General features: G+C 32.4%; 2 protein-coding genes across 2 annotated transcripts; both read right to left on the bottom strand.

Annotated features, from left to right (window-relative positions):
- Positions 1 to 576: 576 nt before the first annotated feature.
- Tsp_08790a (hypothetical protein) lies at positions 577 to 714 on the bottom strand (the record flags this gene model as incomplete). The annotated part of the gene is made up of 1 exon (XM_003374014.1): positions 577 to 714. A coding segment is annotated over exon 1 (138 nt), but the record flags the coding sequence as incomplete, so codon positions are not given.
- A 1,808-nt stretch (positions 715 to 2,522) lies between these two features.
- Tsp_08789 (Tau-tubulin kinase 1) lies at positions 2,523 to 9,584 on the bottom strand. The gene is made up of 11 exons (XM_003374013.1): positions 9,566 to 9,584; positions 9,247 to 9,392; positions 8,721 to 8,878; positions 8,405 to 8,649; positions 8,010 to 8,132; positions 7,292 to 7,759; positions 7,012 to 7,134; positions 5,812 to 6,020; positions 5,103 to 5,675; positions 4,852 to 4,950; positions 2,523 to 2,921 (listed from the first exon to the last, which is right to left on the bottom strand). Exons 1-11 carry the CDS (start codon positions 9,582 to 9,584, stop codon positions 2,523 to 2,525), a joined length of 2,562 nt encoding a protein of 853 aa, XP_003374061.1.
- Between the last annotated feature and the right edge of the window lie 2,159 nt (positions 9,585 to 11,743).

Raw genomic sequence — 11,743 nt, 5'->3', positions numbered from 1 at the left:
AACTGTAGAAAACACTATCTTTTATCAATATAAAAGTATAACATTCAAAAACAAGTCGAAATTTTGAAAACAAAATTTTCGCCGATTTTCACAAAAACAACCAAGTCTATAGCCCATGAAATTTTGCATTTTTAGAGAAAAGTTTCATTCAACAAAATTTAAGGCAACAAATTTATATCGGTATAGAATTATCCGCTAACTACTATACTCGTTTCCAGACACCTCATAATTGCGTATTTCTTGTGATATACGCAAAAAAGTGAAGCATAAAACAGGATTTTTACCAAGTCAATATAAAAAGGAATGAAAATTGAAAATTAAGTAAATGGGAATATGGTATGGTTCCATTAATTTTTACCACGGAACCCATCAATTAAAATTAAAAACCTGTGTTAACTGAATTTATTCATTGACTGCAATTATGATATAGAAATTGTCAAAAATTATCAGATTACAAATATATTTTCGTGCAATATGCCAGTCTTTTTTTTTCTAAAAATTCCAAATGCTCACACCGTCATTTTTATCAAATTTCTTAAACAGTCATCGATTGCGGGTTACTTAAAGTTTACATACCTTTAATTGGCACAAAATTGCTTTGCTATTGCTTTTACAATAATCCGTAGTTTCTGAGATACCAGGAATAATTTCCATTGTACATACTGGTAAATTTCTATTAAGTTTCGAATAAATACCATGCATGAGCCTAATCATTTGACATCAGTTGTGAATTTATTTCATTTCATAGCAATTGTAATGAATTTCAACTCTGGGCGACCATATACCATGCTAATTATGCAAATCGCCATTGCATCGTTGTTACTTAGCAAAAGTAAATTCAAATACCCACACGTGGGATATATAAGGAGCTTAATCAATGACAAAAATGTTAAACGGGATTGGATGCAATGAAATGTTTACTTTTTAGGAAAGTAAACACACAACGTTGAAACACATTTCGTTTTGATTCGCAGCAATCAATGATAATTTAACAGCTGAAATTTCAGAAAGTCAATTAAATTTATCGTAAAAAAATATTTTTGGAAATCGAATAGATTCGACGCCAAAATGTATCATGTGCAGAAACAGGCCAAAAATGTATCATGTGCAGAAATTCCACAACTACTAGACATTTTAAAGTCAAAAATTCCAAAACACTAACTTTCATCAATAGAAAATTGTAAAAATCAGAAAAAACATTGGAAAAACCTTTTCCGCCGATTTTCGCAAAAACAATCGAGTCTATAGCCCATGAAATTTTTCAATTTTTGAGAAAAATTTTTTTCTCCAAAAATTAATGCAATTGATTTATATCGGTAGAGTTTATTCGCTAACTATTATAAAATTATACCGACAGCTCCTGATTGGGTATTTGTTGAGATATATAAAAAAAGTGAAACCAAAATAAGATTTTAACGGAGTCGAAATAAAAAGGAATGGAAAACAAAAGATAAATAAATCTTCAAATTAAATGATTTCATTAATTTTTACATCGGAACTTCCAATGTTTTCACCCGAAAAAAGGAATTTATTTTAATAGGATTTGTTCCTGATTTTCATTTATGCAAACAGTCTTTTAAAAATTAAAAACCGTTATTTACTGCTTGTTTTGTTTGATTACAATTGAAAGATAAGGATGATAGTAAAATTATCTTTTTCAAAGATATTTTCATGCAATAGGCCAGTTTTTCTCTATTATATATGTGAAATGCTGAAGCCGGCAAACCGAGATTAAAATTTCTCAAAAAATTATTTATTGCATGTTATTGAATATTTACATACCTTCAATTGACAGAATATTGTTTGCACTTTTCAACATGGCATTCTGTAATTCCTCGCGCTTATTTAGAAGCGTAGAATTAGTTTTACTTATCTCATAGGTAATTTCTTCTAAAGCTTCGTATAAATATCAAGCATAAGCCCATTAGTTTCTGATGAATTATGATTTTATAGAATGTCGTTGCATTCGAAATTAATTTTTACTTTTGGCTACTACACTTAAGGCTATTTATCCTGAGCGGCATGCCATCATTGTTACTTCGTGAATGTATATTAAAGTAGCCATTCATTTGGCATCAGGAAAAAGCTTACTTTATAATAACGATGAAATTAGGGTGGAATTCCATGAAATGCTTGCTGTCCTACAAAGTTAGGTATGCAATATCACTGTTTTGATTTGCAATTGTTATTGAATATTCGACCGCAGTAATTTGTTAAATTCAATTCAACTCGTTGTTAGAATACGTAAATTAGTAGAAACTTAATAAATTTAAGTTTTCATTCACTTTTCAACCAATTCTGAACGAATATTTTATTAAAATGTCAAAAATGTTTCACTTACTGAAATTCACACACAGTGGTTAGGTTTAAAGAAACTTACAGATCGGCAAATTTCCTATGGGGCAACCTCAGGGCTATTTATTTCGTTCGTGCCTTCCACCGAACAATCTCCACAACCAACTAGAAGCAATATTCTGCTGCAGTTTCCCGCTGCAAACGTCTCATATGATTTTGCAAATGAATCATGATATATTGTAACAGTGCTTCATAAATACCAGTCGTGGTGTCGTTTTCGTGACCGCGATTGTCATCATCATATTCTGATCATCTCTTCTCGAATGTTGCGCAATTTCCTTTATATCCCTTTTCTCCTGATCTATCTTTGTCGCTTTCACTGCCACTTCAACGTACTTTCCACTGGAAAAGTCTCTACATAAGCCCTGGTCGTCGTCATTCTTCGGCACACTCTTCATCTTCTTCACCCTATTCATAATTATCTTCGACAACATATTCGTAGCGCTTTGAACCATCGATCCATTCGATGAGCAATGACCACGCAAAATATCCTCTTCCGCTGGAGTACTAGGCACCGGAATCACTGTGGCAGCCAGAATAACCTGCATCATTGGACGTCGGCAGTGCTACAAAGCTTCAGCAGGGGGCGTCAACTTTCAACAGCTATTCCGTTGCCACCCGGCTGTCTCTGAGTCACTTAACCGCTTCCAAGTGCGTCCTTCCACTGAAAACAGCAGATGATCAATAGTCACACACCGTTGGGCAACAATTACTGCAACTGAAACTCAAAACCAAGCAAGTAGCACTTCAGTAAATATTTGGCATACAATTTCTGGAAAACGACTCAGCTATAACTAGGACAATTTTTCATAAAGTTTTGTAAATAAAACTGCAAACAGCGCTGGCTAAAAAGCCAACTAAACTAACGGATACAGCTACATAGATTGTCTCGAAGTTTCAATAGACAAAAATTACAGAACGAGAATCCACAGGCAACTGCATTCACCATTAGGATTCAGTTCTGCTTCGGGTCATCAGCGACTTCACGTTTTCTTGTCTTCCTTCTTCATATCTGTGAAAGAAATAGCTAAACATCAAAATCAAATGTTCGTTTTATCATACAGTCAAAGTTACAAAAACCCAATAAATTTAGAATTGAATTTTCAACTGTAACAAGCGATTGTTCTTTAATTGAAGGTGTTGTTCTCAAAACGTGTATACACCATTTCAAAAAATAATAAGTGGAAAAACAATACTGCTCAATAATTAAAAGCATGCTCAATTGTTGGCTTCTCGACGCAGTGATAAACCAAGGGAGCGTTATAGCACGCTATTTGTTAGCCACGGCACTGACATAAACACTGATAACATACAAGCTAAACTAAGCACACACACACAAGCGAGAAAATAGCGCACGAGCATATCAAGCCACTAAACTCGAAATATGGTGCGCTACCGTAGTATTATTCTGAAAATTAAGTTATCAGTTGAGTAATTCGCTGCGTCTACTGATACTTTACAACAAAAACCGCTGCAACTTTTGAATGCAAACGTTTCTTCATGTTTTAGTACAAATGAGTGTAGGTTTACTTAATTGCGATCTTTCAGCAGCTTTATTCACAGTACGTTCAGTCAGTTAATTGTCAAACATTCCCCCAGTTGAGAAATGCATTGACAGTGTTATGCTGTGTAATTCGTGAAATTACACTCGCAATGTCTCACAATAATGAACAAAGCCGAGTAGTTATTGTTCAGAAAGAATTCTGCCAGTTAACGATTTTCCTTTGTTTCTTGCTACACTGCAGTGTTTTTGCCGCTTCCCTTAGTCCATAATTTCTTGCTTATTCCACTGGATGTTGCATTCACTTCCAGTCGTTTATGTTCGTTCTTGCACTTCCATAATTTCTTGATTAATTTACCGTTTGTTGTAATTGTTAATGACATCATAAATATGAATAAACCACGTGTTAATTAATGCTAGGTTTACATGAACAATTTACGGGAATTTTTTGTTTGACAGTAAAATGTGACATGCAAATTTATTTGTAGCATTTTGTCAAATATGTAAATGTTTAGTAATATTTTAACAAAACAGTTAAATATCATTTAAATGTATGTAAAACGACAGCTATAACTAGGACAATTTTTCATAAGGTTTTGTAATTAAAACTGCAAACAGCGCTGGCTAAAAAGCCTACTAACCAAACTATATCACACAGAAACACGCATGCCCACTGCAGAGCAACTAATTTTGGTAAAATAGTCATTGCACATAACAACTTTTCAAGTATACATGATTTAGTTATTAGTATATTTAGTTTATTATAGTTTATATTATAGATTTAGTTATTAGTTATTATAGTTTCATTTATTAGTTTAATTGTCAGGTATTTCTCAACTACTAATGAATGAGATATAATTTGTAAATAACCACTGATATGTAAGTTAAAGAATACTTTTGGAATTCATATCGCCTTCTTGTGTGGTCTTATTCCAATCGAAAGGATCATTCAGATTTATGTCGTTTTCAATCGCACATTGCTTGAATTGACTCACGATCCAACTGTAATTCGGTTCAGTGTGATAATCTAATGTTTCCAAGTGTTTATAAATGTCATTAAGCGGTTTTGGTAGTTGTTCATTCCAAACTTTTGGCTGAAAATTTACCAAATTGTTGTATCAAATTGTTCAATATTATAATTTATTCAACATTTCACTATTCAATACGGTTCCGTTACTTTAATTATGTATTTAAAGGACAATATTTATTTACATTGAAAAAACAAAGAATTTTAATGCTATCTTACCATTTGTTCTTTTGCATGCAGCACTTCTTCAACTGTAGCGCAATTTTCCCAAGTCAGTGAACCATTCAGAAATTCTATAAGTGTATAATAAGTTGAAAGAAGATCATCCTGGCGGCCCAACTCAAGATCGTTATGTGCGTTAATTGAAGCATACAGCACGGTTCCCCTAAAGCCTGGTTTATCACGAGGTGGACGAATGACTCCATCACCATCACGGAATTTTCGAGCTAAACCAAAATCTAATATTTTAATTACATTTCTTTCCGAATTGATTCCCACAGCGATGTTGGCTGGCTTTATGTCTCTGTGTACAAAGCCAGCCATATGTATATCTCTTAACGCTCTAGTGCACTGAATTGCAATTTTGCATACTGTACCAAGAGAAAATCGCTTTTCAGGCATGGATTTCCTTAATACATCCATGTTTGAGCCAACAAGTGCCATCACCAAATAATTCATTGTTTCATTTCTACCACATCGAATGAACCGACACACGTGGTGGTTACCACGCAGTTTCAACAATACCAAAGTATCCATTTTTAATACTGCATTACTCTGGTTCCTTTGCTCTACCTAAAATTGGATAACAGTTATGTTAACAATCAAAAAACAAAAAAGATATAATAAGCATATAGATCAGAAAAATTATTCAAATTAGCAAACTGAAATTAAAACTGATGATGCAAGACCCCGAAAATGCAAAGCTTACCTTCAGTGCATAATGCTTTCCGCGTCTTTTCAAGTCCTGAACGCAATAAACAGCACCAAATTGACCTTCTCCTAATTTGGATAATACTTTCCAACGATTTTCAAAAGTACTGCCGATTTCCAAATTCACTATTTGCGGTTGATCATTAATCGCATTTGACATGGTTATTCTATTGCAAGTGTAAACCCAGAATAATAAATAATTTTTCACTGCACGTCAAATTACACTCACTTTAAACAATCCGTTTTTTAAGTAGTCACTTTTAATTTATTTTAAACTTTAAACATTTTACTTTATTGCAGTTCGGTAGTGCATTTTAAAGTTGAAGCGTAACTTTACGGGAAAAAGTAGCGTAAATTTAAATTGTCGATGGCATTGTGCAACTACAGATTCATGCGAAAATTATAATTGAATCGTGTAATTGCTTGAAAATCTCACATTCGAATATCCGTTCAGTGACTGAACGTCTCATCTAATTTACATTCATTCATAATTTATTTTTTTATAAATTTATAAAAAATCCACTGAATCCTTTCAAAGATGCTCGTATAAATGTTATCAAAGTTTTCAAATTCGAAAATTTCAAAAGAATATTCAATTTTGTAAAAGATCACATTGCAAGATACTCTGACCAATTTAATCTCATACTGTTGCAATCATATTATTACCAATGCTGCTAATCGATTTGCTGCTTGTTTTCGATTGCCTTAATTATTCAAATAAAATCAGTAATCAACAGTTGAATCTTCTCCGTTTATGTCGTAAGTTTGTAGAAAATAGTAAATCTAGAAAAAAAGCATACTTCTGCTTGAAAACATATTCCAGTTTTTTGATGGAATTATTTTTCCCAGATTAAAATGCATGCTTTTCAAAGCGCATAAATGCTATTTGGGAAGAGTGTGTAAATCGATTGCAGTGTTCATCTCATGACTCCTTGGCGGCAATTTTAACATTTAACAAGATCATATCCGTAATGTTGCAAACTTTTGCAAGTCAATGCCCAGACAAACAGTTGTGAACGCATGGCGTTGCAAAAATTTTCAGTAAGCACAAAAAATAAAATGAAAAATGCGCACAGGTATGTTAAGTTTAACCTGAATTTTAAGTTAATATCGTACGTTAAGTGGAAATGTTTTTTTTTTCAAATTTTGTACATAACTACTAAGTACAAGCTGCTTTTAATTAAAATGCTCTATTTACTTTTGCTGCAGCAGATGCGCAGCTGTTCGTCACAGTAATATTCCTTGTTGCTGCAGCTTCCGTTGCAGTAAACAAACTTTCCATTTTCAGTTTTTTGTGGTTTCCCAACTGGGCACTTTAACTCTAAAAATAGTGACATTTAGTTCATAACTGAATTGATGTTAAATTTATTACCAACGCAATTTCCATTCAAAAATATGCTTTCTTGATCACATACGCAAACAGATGCTAAAATTCAGCTAAAGTGATACTTATATTTAAATCATATACAAATAGATACCTTTGTCATTATTTCTGCAGACCATTCCTGCAGATCTGCAATCAGCTGCTGTGCTGCATCGCAGCCCACCGAAAAATCTTTTGCTTGATCGTTCAGGCACGCATTGTCCATTTTCGAAAACATCACCATTTAAGCATGGCTTATCACAACAAACTTCTTTCCATTCGTAACCACCACTCTTGTGACAAAAATGCGTATTTTTTGGACAGTGTCGCTGGCAGTCATCGTTTGGACAATGATGAGGCGCTCCAACGGGACAGATGGAATTTATCTTTGGACAGCAGAATCCTTCTGCTAATGTAGAAGAGCGTTTATGACGATTCCTCGCAGGTGGACTACCATAGCTAACACAAAATGTGTTTTCTGGACAACTATCTTCAGGGTCTTCACGATCAGGAAAGAATTGTACTGTGCATTGTACCACTTTGTTGTTTATAACAATAGGCGCTCCAGTGGGACAATTATAAACTGAAATTTATGAATTTACTTATCCTTAAATTCAGCTTAAATACATTTTTTAAGATTCCGTCTCTATTTCATTAATTCATGTTGAAATCACAGTTGAACTCATTTCAAACCTTGAATAAATTACGGGCTTCCTTTTAACTGAAATCGTAGTAGAAGATTTTCTGAATAATTTTTAATCATCTTATTAATCATAAAATTTTTGTTTGTCGAATTATTTAGCTAAATATGATTTCAAACTTTTTAAAAGTACCTTGGGGTTTGCAAGTGTCAACATCTAGCAAATAACCAGATCTGCACGTGCATTCACCTTTTGCACACTGAGCATATGGAAAGTTGCAATCAGCCACTGTAGAGCATGATTTTCCAAGTGTACCTAAAAAGTTAATTTTTTATATAAAATTAAACAATATATTTAAATGACATATTACTAGAACTGGAACTTCGCACTGGAACGCATTGCCTATCACGTTCAACATATCCACGAATGCAGCGGCATACAGATCTGATACATTCTGAATGTTTAGGCCTGCAAGGATTGCGTCTTTTTGAATACGTACATGGCTCTCCAAGTTCTATGTCAACTAAAAGGGAACAAAAGTCACTTGTGATAAATATTATATCTAGATAAGAACCGCAAGTTCATACCATCAGAATCGTACTCATCTTCAGTGTAATCTTCACAACAATAAGAGGTTTTTCGATCACAGTAAAAGCCCTTTGGGCACATGTCAATTGTAACTCTTGGATCACAGGACAAAGGATGATTTCCTTTAAAATACGGCCTACGTCTTCCTGGGCAAAACTTTTCTCTTTCCTTTTCTCTATGGTCTCTCTCAGGTACACAACGATTTCGCCGGCATAACATGTACCTTGGGCAGTCTCGATCGCTGCTACAAAACTTTTCTAAATTTTTTCTGTGGAAGCTTTATATGAAAATTTTTTTTAATTTATTACCGTTGACTTTAAAGCATATGCCATGTTTGCATGCTTCGTCAGGACCACAACGGTCATACTGATCACATTTCCAGCCAGTAGGCTCAGCAACCTCACAACGGAATTGCACGCACATACTTTGATCAGGACACTCGTTATGGTGGAAGCATTTTCCTCCAAGAGGCACTAAATTTTTCCTCATTATAACCCTTAAAATGTGTTTTAAACCTACATTTTCTAATTACAAATAAACAATCGCATCAAGTCGGCATTTTTTATGAATAGGTTACATCGGCAAGGTGTGTTGCTATACGATAGTTATTGACAAGCAAGTTCATTAACAAACAGATGCATAACTCTGACATTCTGTGATCAATACTTTAATTGATGACTGTCAATTGTGATTATCCGTTTTAAAATTTCCTTTAAAAATTCATTTCAAACCTATTCTTGATAACTGCTGCAAATGCAGCTCATAAAATACGATACATTTTACACTGTTTGTCAAAATTTGGTGGTACTAAAAAGAAAACAAGTCACCTCCAAAGTTTTACCTTTTTATTCCTGGCACTCCTACCTTGTTCAATGTACTTTTGACCCCGGGATGGCTTTTGTGGATGTATCACGCAACCTGTAACTGGAGTCAAATAACCACCCATTACTTTGATCTGAATGCATCCGGGAGCTGGATATTGAAATGCTGAAGTTAAATTTTATTTTCATTGCTGTAAATATTTTTTGAAAACTATCGCATTTTACAATAAGATGTAGCCGTTATATATATGCTGCTTTCCATGTCCATTATCTATATCACGGTAATGCGCGTTCACATGCTCACTTATATAATATGCAAACTTTATTGATGCAAATTACCAAGAAAATGTATATACATTTTTAAAAATTTTAACCATAATCATTTATTTATTTATTTATTCATTTAAGGAGTCTTCCTTACATATATAACATGTCTTATTTATGTTTCCTATCGTATTTTTTTATTTTTTAATCATTTTACTTATGCACTTTGTCAATGTACTATTCTTTTAATATAAATGCAATCTTAATTTCATTAAAAGTTTTGCAAGATTAAAAGCGCATTTCACGTTTCAAAGAAGCTTATGCATTGAAACTCGTCGACTTCTAAATAAATAATGCAGAGCAAGTATTGAAGCAATAAATTACACTTGAAGTTAATAGTAGTTCGGTAAAATATCAAAAATTTGTGCATATGGTAGTGAATGGCATTTATGAAAAAAGTTTAAATCATTTTTCATGCAGTGATGAACATATCTGCTACATGTTATGACAAAAGTTGAGACGTGAGAGCGTGCTCATTCCGTATTGTATCCAAATGTTTAACTTCATAATGGCAATTTAGAAAGTAAAATTTTGCTATCAATAAAATGGCGCTTAAACATTATTCTCTCATCTTAACCAAATTTATGTAGAAGAAACTAAGAAAATTATAGCAATGTAAACAAATCAGTGTACATACACAAAGTGAAATGTGAAAGTGTCAAAATGCATTCCCTTTCTTTATAATAAATTAACACTTGCAATGACTAAATGAAAAATATTAAATGGCTTCAATAAAAATTCGAATTGAGAAATGAATTGGGCACATGTACTGTAAAATATTTAACAATGAAAAGATGTAGCATGTGGGACCATACCTACATTTTGAAGAGAATCTTGTAATGATGAAAGATGAAGGAGAAGAATAAAATAAAAATCAACCTTTGATATCATAAAGCTGTATAAAATTATAGGACAGTTCTCGACAAGACAATGCAGCAATCAGTGGAAAATAAAATTTGTAAAGATTTATGTGCACTTCTAGACAGTAAATATTTACTTAATTGGCTAATGAACATAAGAAAATTATTTCACAATTTTGATTGCGCAACTCTTTATGCAAAGAGGAGAATTTGTCGTCATTCAATATAGAGCAATTGAATTCAATGAAATTTCTTTAATTAAAAGTCGATTCATTTCTGTAATGCAAGGCAAGCTGATAATGAACTGTGTGCAAATCATTAACATTATTTTTTAACTTATCCTAAATAAAACAACCAATATTTGAAAAGCACTGTTTTTATGAATAATTATTAATTTTTTCTTAATAAATGGAATATTTTACATTTTGTATAATTCTGCAGTTGAATGCATATTTTTATTTTCAAATATAGCTTACTTACATAGGGCTGTGAAAACTGTCAAAGCAATTTTTATGTTATTTATTTTCAATAAAATAAATATTTGAAATAACCACATTATGTACAATTTTTAAACAGCAAATGAGTAATCTTTTCGAGATATGTCATAAATTTAAAAAGTAATAGAAAAAAGTTTCTCTTTTAATGTTAAACAAAACTTCTTAAAATATAAATATATTGATCTTTTAAAAATACAGCATCAGGTATGCAAGCTCGAGTTGCTGTTAATTTTCAAATATTTTATATGTTTTTTTATAGAACAATTTTTTACATTAAATAATATTGTATACCATATATTATTTTTTATCATGTAAATAAATGTATTCTTGAAATAAAAAAATGTTTTTGATAAAAAATTGGTATTTTTAAGCGTGTGTTGGTGTAGTAAAAATGTATACAAAATAAATGATACAGCTAAAATGAATATTTAAGGTTAGCTTCTAGTTGGTTAGTAATATCAGTTATGAAGAATGATTACTCTGAGTTATTTTGCAAGTGCAATATCAATTTCATAAGCGTTGACGTACCATGACCTAAACTGATTTAAATTGACCATTGAAAGTAGAATTTTTGTTTGTATAATTTGAAAAATTTTGATACGACCCAGAGAACTAATAATTCCTGCTAAATAATAGAGCTTACATGTGATTCTCAATAATCAGCCAGTCGGAAAGTTCTTAACCTCCTTTATTTAACACACTGAAAAGGAACATTGACCCAGCAGGTGTTAGAATAAATATATTCTTCACTCCTAAACAATAGTTGCCTTTTGTAAAGCCTAAACCTAAACGTATCCTGATAATGCAATAGTAGTTTGTCCTAAACAATAGCATAG

This window comes from Trichinella spiralis (genome assembly GCF_000181795.1).
Source record: "Trichinella spiralis strain ISS 195 chromosome Unknown Scfld6, whole genome shotgun sequence".
Classification (NCBI taxonomy): domain Eukaryota; kingdom Metazoa; phylum Nematoda; class Enoplea; order Trichinellida; family Trichinellidae; genus Trichinella; species Trichinella spiralis.
This window is presented reverse-complemented; position numbering and strand designations above follow the sequence as displayed.

What these genes read in the sequence shown, in the direction of transcription:
- Tsp_08789 (XM_003374013.1), bottom strand. An exon ending in GGAGTGCCAGGAATAAAAAG is followed by an intron (nt 8,879 to 9,246) that starts GTAAAACTTTGG and finishes GGAAAAATTTAG; the next exon opens with TGCCTCTTGGAGGAAAATGC. An exon ending in AACATGGCATATGCTTTAAA is followed by an intron (nt 8,650 to 8,720) that starts GTCAACGGTAAT and finishes AAAGTTTTGTAG; the next exon opens with CAGCGATCGAGACTGCCCAA.